The sequence below is a fragment of the Salmo salar genome, chromosome ssa12, assembly GCF_905237065.1.
Source record: "Salmo salar chromosome ssa12, Ssal_v3.1, whole genome shotgun sequence".
Lineage (NCBI taxonomy): Eukaryota > Metazoa > Chordata > Actinopteri > Salmoniformes > Salmonidae > Salmo > Salmo salar.
Window position 1 is genome coordinate 34,047,907 of NC_059453.1, and position 9,538 is coordinate 34,057,444.

The 9,538-nt window shown below is 42.3% G+C and overlaps 1 protein-coding gene across 1 annotated transcript; it reads right to left on the bottom strand.

The window, feature by feature from the left end:
* Positions 1–560: 560 nt before the first annotated feature.
* LOC100136396 (uncharacterized) lies at positions 561–8,523 on the bottom strand. The gene is given in 5 exon segments (NM_001123548.1): positions 561–974; positions 1,247–1,307; positions 1,860–2,663; positions 3,329–3,522; positions 8,455–8,523. Coding segments are annotated over 4 exon segments (1,203 nt in total). The 5' UTR covers positions 3,507–3,522; positions 8,455–8,523; the 3' UTR covers positions 561–814.
* Positions 8,524–9,538: the final 1,015 nt, after the last annotated feature.

Consider the following 9,538-nt stretch of genomic DNA (forward strand, 5'->3'; position numbering starts at 1 on the left):
GCTTCATTTGTAAATGATGTGTAAATGTTGGAGTGTGCCGCTGGCTATCTGTTAAAAAGATATTTAAAAAAATGAAAATGGTGCCTTTTGGTGTGCTTATTATAAGGAATTTGGAATGATTTATACTTTTACTTTTACTTTTGATAGTTAAGTATATTTTAGCAATTACATTTACTTTGGATACTTAAGTATATTTAAAACCAAATACTTTTAGACTTTTACACAAGTAGTATTTTATTGGGTGACTTTCACATTGACTTGAGTCATTTTCTATTAAGGTATCTTTACTTTTAATCTAGTATAACAATTGGGTACTTATTCCACCACGTCGTTGAATTGATGTCTGTACCCAGTTGGTAGCTTCTATTCTACATATCACATTTCATACCATGATCATCCCTCCAAATAATGACAACATAATAATACATGTTGGGTTTCATTTCTTTGAGATTAAAATGGAATGCTTAATTTAATACAATTGTATTTATTTAATACACACAAGCAATGTACAGACATTCAGATATTGGCATATAGGAAATAATACACTGGAAACCAAAAAGTCTTTATGATCATTTTATGTATTTTTGTTTTTCAGAGAAGGAAATGTTACCAAGCAACAAAGGAGACATTTTCAACAAAATGGCATCTGTTAAATTTAACTTCCTTACTGGTGGTAGTTGGACAGTTGGAGGAGAGAAGGAGAATGGGATACTGTTGCCTAATGTCTCTTGGAGGCACTTGTTGGCCCAAGGTATAACGGGGCTCAAATCCTTCCTAGCATGTCATCTAGAGGTGATGGAAAGTAGCATATTTGCTAAGTGGCGCTTATAGCAGAAGATAAGAGTTCAGAGAAAGAAGGAAAATGCCCTGTTGTTGTTTGCAAAGTACTCATAGTACTGTTAAGTGGTTGGTCACACTCAAAGTACTCAGAGGCTTGCAGCTTGGCACATTTCCATGGGAACCTCAGAGCCTTCCTGGAAAACACAAATGAAAATGGTGATTATTATTTTCTTATTGTATATTCTTGCTTCAAAGTTGTACAACGGCTTAAAAGTAACCATTTATGTGATTGCATTTTGAATGTCAAATTTCTATTGAATAAGATTGCAGTAATTAAGGCCCAAACCACACCTCTTTTGTGCTGTCAAGGGGCTGCTTTCACTCCAATTCATGTTTTATGGATCAAGATCAGTGTGGCATCAATGTCATTGTCCTGACTATTCACTAGTATTGGCAGTTAACTTACATCCAGGCATGAGACTTCACAAAGCAGGCAATGTCATCACGGATGTCATCATCAACGAAGGCTGGAAGGGCAGAAACAGTCATACAGTCAGTACAGTTCCCGTCAATTACCTAAGGCCTTTGTGGTCACGTTGCAGGTATTTTAGCCCTGCACCTTAAAATGGTTCGCTAATGTAGGACTAAACAGAGTGAGTGTGATTACAGAGAAGTGAGGTTGATTTACGAAACCCACTAGTTCTATTCTCTTGTCTTTGTTCATGACACAAGAACAATCCATCCGTTTGTTAGTTCATTCATTCATTCATTCGCGCAGGACAAGGTTGGTCCCAAGGCTGGTGTTTAAGCCAGACTTTAGGTCCAAACTGCAGATAACTGGATCAACCAAGTCACAGTGAGAGCAGGAAGGGAATAGAGAGAGATTATATATTTGGACGTTTTAAAACAACAGTACCTGGAGGTGTGTTGTTGAACACCAAAGTACGGGTTTGACATGATCAAAAGCCTGACGTTTATTATTTCATTCATTTTTTCATACATACATGTACATACATACATGCAGTCATTTGTTGACATTCTGCTAAACAGGTTGAGGACGGAAAGATGTTTGTACTCACAGCTGCAATCTGTCTTACAGAGATTGAGAGAGCGAGTGGTGTTGGAGGAGACGCAGGCGAGGCGATTGCTCAGCTGGAAGAGACCAAAAAAGCTGAAGGACAGGGTCTTGATCGGCTTGAATGGCCTGAACGGCTTGCGTATCGGCTTACGTGGCGGTGGCTTGCGGCTGTGTCCGCGACCTCTGAACTGCTTTGGGATGTGTCTCTTCCTCCTGTTCCCCTTTCTCTCATTCAGTTCCTCTCCTTCTTGCTCGTCCAGCTCCGCCTCTAACTCTTCCAGGTCCTCCTCGTCCAGCTCATCCTCGTCAACCTTGTCTTCATCACCCTCGTCCTCATAGCCGCCAAACTCTTCCTCCTCAGCCGCTTTGCTTTCTTGCGCCTCAACTTTGTCATGTTCTTCCTCATCACCAGTGGACTCCTCGGCCTCACGCTTGTTCCTTCCTCTCGCGGGACTCCCTGGTCTTGGTCTCGGTCTCGGTCTCTTCCCCTCAGGCCTCCCTGATCTTGGGCTCCCTCCCTCTGTTTCCCCAGTAGGTTTTGGTTGCATTCCACCAGGCTTTCCTGTACATCTTGGGCTCATTCCCCCAGGCTTCCCATTAGGTCTAGGCTTGTCCTCTTCTCCCTCAGAACTGACTCCATCTTCCTTTGACTCGACATCTCTACCTGGATGTTTGCGCCCGAACAGTCTCACAGGTCTCCTGCTGATGGGGCGCCTTTTGGGTTTATGCAGGATAGGTTTGCGCAAGACAAGGTTGGTCACAAGGCTGGTGTTTAAGCCAGACTTTAGGTCCAAACTGCAGATAACTGGACCCACCAAGTCACAGTGAGAGCAGGAAGGGAATTGAGAGAGATTATATATTTGAAGGTTTTAAAACAACAGTACCTGGAGGTGTGTTGTTGAACACCAAAGTAAGGGTTTGACATGATCAAAAGCCTGACATGATCCTCAGGGTGCCATCATTAAAGGGGAAGTTCAGTATTTTACAACTTGATGTTAGACGGTTCCTCACCCTGAAAGTAGTCTATAAAATAAATTGAAATCCATGTTGTTTTTTCTCTTTAAACAGCCACTACAAACTTCAGCTAACCTTAGGCACCACTAGCTAGGGGCAACCGTGCAATGTTTTTTTTAATGGCCAAATCACCTTTAATGAACTTTAATCAAATATTGAGTTTATTTCACTTGATTTGGTTATTGAAATTTGTAAATTGCCCCTATCATTCCAATTGATTTTAGCTGAAATTCACTGAAGTTTGTTGTGGCTCTTTAAAGAAAAAATCTCCAGGTCCATAGACTACTAGGTTGACGACCCCTTTAACATTAAGTTGTAAAATATTGAACTTCCCCTTTAGCTAAATTTGAGACGTTGTTCAGTGACATTGGTGTTTTTTGCTATCTCACACCACCTTCAAGTAATCTCTCGAAACTCACAGAAATACAATAGGCCTACATAGAATTCACAACCCACTTTTGGCCAAGACGTTGTCCAGTTCGACACCCTTTGCTGCATTTTTCTCATTCATATTGAATTGGTCAGCAGCCTCTGCCAGTTTGTTCTTCAGCTCACATTTGGAGAGCAGCAGCCCCTCAGACAGGCTGGGAACCAGGGTTGCTACAGCCAACACCACCAGCAGCTCCAGCTTCATGTTGTCTCTGGGTGATCTGTTTAGAATGTATGGAAAGATATAGGATAACAAAATACATGATTATCCTACAAAGAGAAGCTGTAAGGCTATTCTACACAAAGGGCACAATTGAAGAGTTTAATTCCAAAACGCTATACTATCAGGAATCAAGGTAAGACCCAGATGCAGAAGTAACAATGTTTATTACAGAAACAGGGGCAAAGGAACAGGACGGCAGTCAGGGTCAGGTCAGGCAGAGGTCGGTAATCCAGAGGTGGGGCAAAGGTACAGGACGGCAGGCAGTCTCAGGGTCAGGGGCAGGCAGAGTGGTCAGGCGGGTGGGTACAAGGTCAGAACATGCAAGGGTCAAAAGAGAGACTGGGGGAAAGCAGGAGCTGACACAAAAACACTGGTTGGCTTGGCAAACAAGACGAACTGGCAACAGATAAATTGAGAACACTTGATTGGAGTCCACCTGTGGTAAATTCAATTGATTGGACATGATTTGGAAAGGCACACACCTATCTATATAAGGTCTCACAGTTGACAGTCATGTCAGAGCAAAAACCCAACCAATTGTCCGTAGAGCTCCGAAACAGGATTGTGTAGAGGCACAGATCTGGGGAAGGGTACCAAAAAATGTCTGCAGCATTAAAGGTCCCCAAGAACACAGTGGCCTCCATCATTCTTAAATCAAAAAAGTTTGGAACCACCAACACTCTTCCTAGAGCTGGCCGCCAGGCCAAACTGAGCAATCGGAGGAAAAGGGCCTTGGTCAGGGATGTGACCAATAACCTGTTGGTCACTCATACAGAGCCCCAGAGTTCCTCTGTGGAGATGGGAGAACCTTAGAGAAGGACAACCATCTCTGCAGCACACCATCAATCAGGCTTTCATGGAGAGTGGCCAGATGGAAGCCACTCCTCAGTAAAACGCACACGACAGCTCGCTTGAAGTTTGCCAAAAGGCACCTAAAGGACTCTCAGACCATGAGAAGCAAGATTATCTGGTGTGATGAAACCAAGATTGAACTTTTTGGCCTGAATGCCAAGCGTCACATCTGGAAGAGACCAGGCACTGCTCATCACCTGGCCAATACCATCCCTACGGTGAAGCTCGTGGTGGAAGCATCATGCTGTGGGGATGTTTTTCAGCGGCAGGGACTGGTGGACCAGTCAGGATCGAGGGAAAGATGAACAGAGCAAAGTACAGAGAGATCCTTGATGAAAACCTGCTCCAGAGCGCTTAGGACCTCAGACTGAGGTGAAGGTTCACCTTCCAACAGGACAAGGACCCTAAGCACACAGCCAAAACAAGGTGGCTCCAGGACAAGTCTCTGAATGTCCTTGAGTGGCCGAGCCAGAGCCCGGACTTGAACCCGATCGAATATCTCTGGAGAGACCTATAAATACCTGTGCAGTGACGCTCCCCATCCAGTCTGATAGAGCTTGGGAGGATCTGCAGAGAAGAATGGGAAAAACTCCCCAAATACAGGTGTGCCAAGCTTGTAGCATCATACCCAAGAAGACTCAAGTCTGTAATTGCTGCCAAAGGTGCTTCAACAAAGTACTGAGTAAAATGGTCTGAATACTTATGTAAATGTGATATTTCAGTTTAAAAATATATACATTTGCAACAATTTTTATAAACCTGTTTTTGCTTTGTCATTAAAGTAAGGCTGTAATGTAACAAAATGTGGACAAAGTCAAGGGGTCTGAATACTTTCCGAATGCACTGTATACAGCAATTCTTCACATTTGTGTTTTTTCATGAGAAATTATTGCTTACAGTATATCCATTTTCTGAAATGTTGGTAAATTAGCTTTTATTGGTTAAAGAACTTATGAAAGAGATGGATGGGTTTTTTCACCATCTAATCATGGCATGGTGCTTCTAAAATTATCTGCCGAAATTGTTGCAACCCCTATTACTAGCCTGTTTAACCTCACTTTCGTATCGTCTGAGATTTCCAAAGATAGGAAAGCTGCCACAATCATCCCCCTCTTCAAAGGGGGGAAACACTCTAGACCCAAACTGCTACAGACCTATATCTATCCTACCCTGCCTTTCTAAGGTCTTAGAAAGCCAAATTAACAAACAGATCACCGACCATTTCGAATCCCACCGTACCTTCTCTGCAATGCAATCTGGTTTCAGAGCTGGTCATGGGTGCACCTCAGCCATGCTCAAGGTCCTAAACGATATCATAACCGCCATCAGTAAGAGACATTACTGTGCAGCCATATTCATCGACCAAGTGTAACCGATGTGAAATGGCTAGCTAGTTAGCGGGGTGCGCGCTAATAGCGTTTCAATCGGTGACGTCACTCACTCTGAGACCTAGTTGTTCCTCTTGCTTTGCAAGGGCCGCCCGCGGCTCTTGTGGAGCGATGGGTAACGATGCTTTGAGGGTGTTTGTTGTCAAAGTGTGCAGATGGTCCCTGGTTCGAGCCCAGGTAGGGGTGAGGAGAGGGACGGAAGCTATACTGTTACACTGGCCAAGGCTTTCGACTCTGTCAATCACCACATTCTTATCGGCAGACTCAACAGCCTTGGTTTCCCAAATGACTGCCTCGCCTGGTTCACCAACTACTTCTCTGATAGAGTTTAGCGTGTCAAATCGGAGGGCCTGTTGTCCGGACCTCTGGCAGTCTCTATGGGGGTGCCACAGGGTTCAATTCTCGGGCCAACTCTCTTCTCTGTATACATCAATGATGTTGCTCTTGCTGCTGGTGATTCTCTGATCCACCTCTACGCAGACGACACCATTCTGTATACTTCTGGTCCTTCTTTGGACACTGTGTTAAGTAACCTTCAGACGAGCTTCAATGCCATACAACTCTCCTTCCGTTGCCTCCAACTTCTCTTAAATGCAAGTAAAACTAAATGCATGCTCTTCAACCGATCGCTGCCCACACCTGCCCGCCTGTCCAGCATCACTACTCTGGACGGTTCTGACTTAGAATATGTGGACAACTACAAATACCTTGGTGTCTGGTTAGAGTGTAAACTCTCCTTCCAGACTCACATTAAGCATCTCCAATCCAAAATTAAATCTAGAATCGACTTCCTATTTCGCAACAAAGCATCCTTCACTCATGCTGTCAAACATACCCTCGTAAAACTGACTATCCTACCGATCCTCGACTTCGGCGATGTCATTTACAAAATAGCCTCCAACACTCTACTCAACAAATTGGATGCAGTCTATCACAGGGCCATCCGTTTTGTCACCAAAGCCCCATATACTACACACCACTGCGACCTGTACGCTCTCATTGGCTGGCCCCCGCTTCATACTCGTCGCCAAACCCACTGGCTCCAGGTCATCTACAAATCTTTGCTAGGTAAAGCCCCGCCTTATCTCTGCTCACTGATCACCATAGCAGCACCCACCCATAGCTGCACCCACCCGTAGCATGCGCTCTAGCAGGTATATCTCACTGGTCACCCCCAAAGCCAATTTCTCCTTTGGCCGTCTTTCCTTCCAGTTCTCTGCTGCCAATGACTGGAACGAACTGCAAAAATCACTGAAGCCTCATATCTCCCTCACTAGCTTTAAGCACCAGCTGTCAGAGCAGCTCACAGATCACTGCACCTGTACATAGCCCATCTGTACATAGCCCATCCAACTACCTCATCCCCATACTGTATTTATTTGTTTATCTTGCTCCTTTGTACCCCAGTGTCTCTACTTGCACATTCATCTTCTGCACATTTATCACTCCAGTGTTTAATTGGTATATTGTAATTACTTCAACACCATGGCCTATTTATTGCCTTACCTCCCTTAACTTACCTCATTTGCACACACTGTATATAGACTTTTTCTACTGTATTATTGACTGTATGTTTGTTTATTCCATGTGTAACTCTGTGTTGTTGTATGTGTCGAACTGCTTTGCTTTATCTTGGCCAGGTCGCAGTTGTAAATGAGAACTTGTTCTCAACTAGCCTACCTGGTTAAATAAAGGTGAAATAAAAAAATTACAGACGTGTATTTGTTTGAAATCTATCACTTGATGGTTTAATTTCAGAGAGACAAATAATCATGTTTGTTGCAAAACGCTATATATCCTTCTCACTCTCAGAGGAATAAGTAGCACTGCTGGGTTTTACACAGTCAAATGCGATAAATAACTACATGTTTAATAAAGTACTGTACAAATTATACATTTGTGACGTCAATATATAAACCAAATTAATCAATACAGTAATATGAGATCTGTATGTAAAATATTTACATTTGACATTTTAGTCATTTACCAGATGTCCTTATCCAGATCGACTTACAGTTAGTGCGTTCATCTTAAAATAACTAGGTGAGACAACCACATATCACAGTCAAATATACAGGATACGGACATTCCATTCCAGCTAAACTATATATAGCATTTTGCATCAAAACCCATTTTAATACACATCTAAAATATATTAATAAAAAATCTGAAAACAGTAATATTTTACACACATGAAGGTACCTAAAGAATATCATTTTGGAATGAAACTCTTCAATTCAAGTTCATGCGAGGCTTTACATTATTGTTGTAGGCAAAAAAGATGACACCTGAGCAGGTAATTTAAAGATTTTTCAACCAACACTCTCATGTATGTTTTAAAATGTATTGTCAAGTGTACGTATAGCGTATTCCCCATAACCAATATATTTCAAAGCTATCACCGCGAGGGACGAATAAACATCAACTTTTTTATTTATTCTTGTATTTAAAAATAAAAAATATATACAATTCTAAAATGTATATTTATTTATGTATTTACATTTGTATATTTCTGAGCTAGCTAATTGGTAATGTTGTGAGACCTCAATTATCAAAACATTTTCTCAAAGTACATCACATTTCTCAGAAGTACCTATACCACCATAACATTTACTTTTCAATGAACATTCAATATACAATAATTCAACACAGGTCAAAACAATCAGTCCGTTAAATAGAAATGTCCTTACCAGTCGTTCAGATCAGGTAAGCGATGAACAGTGTTCAGTGTAAAATAGCACAGCTGATCGAGCTGTGCCTACTCCTCTGTGTCTGACAGACACCACATCAGGGTTTTTATACGGGAAGGATGGGTAGCCGGACGGGTAGCCAGGTGTGCCAATTCTTCACATTTTGTTCTCAGGCCATTGGGTGGTAACCCATCACGTCAGCAAAATAATGGAAAGTACAGTATGTACACAGACACTGTAGATCTTAATTGCAAAGGTGGGAGTGAAGCTTAGGTGTTAAAGGGCAAGTCTGCGTTAGCATAATATAGCATGAGAACAATGATATGAAGATGACACAAACTCTAACCATCACTTTAAAGCAGGATTGGGCAATCTGGTCACCTGCCAGGGCTGGTGTCGGTGCAGGTTTTTGTTACAGCCAAGCCGTAATGGGCTACACCTGACAGGATTCTTATCTAAAGGACCTCAGTGGCAGTCATAATTGACTCCTCGTTTTATCATCACTATCATCTGTGTTTGTGGTTTAGGTTACTAACACTTTGGTCCATCCAAGACCAACTGTGACCTGTTCAAATGGACTTCACTTTATCCCAAAATCAAACATTCCACAAACACATGATCCCACGATATTACTGTGTATTACCCAACTGAACACAATGAACACAATGAAAACACATGTTTGCAAGGTGTACCATACTATGCATACATGGTACTACTATGATTATTATTATTTGACCATGCTGGTCATTTATGAACATTTGAACATCTTGGCCATGTGCTGTTATAATCTCCACCCGGCACAGCCAGAAGAGGACTGGCCACCCCTCATAGCCTGGTTCCTCTCTAGGTTTCTTCCTAGGTTTTGGCCTTTCTAGGGAGTTTTTCCTAGCCACCGTGCTTCTACACTTGCATTGCTTGCTGTTTGGGGTTTTAGGCTGGGTTTCTGTACAGCACTTTGAGATATCAGCTGATGTAAGAAGGGCTTTATAAATACATTTGATTTGATTTGATTTGATTCGGTTGACCGGTTAGCTGGCATTTCTTTTTTAGTCACTGTGATCACCTGATTATGTCAATTACTGTG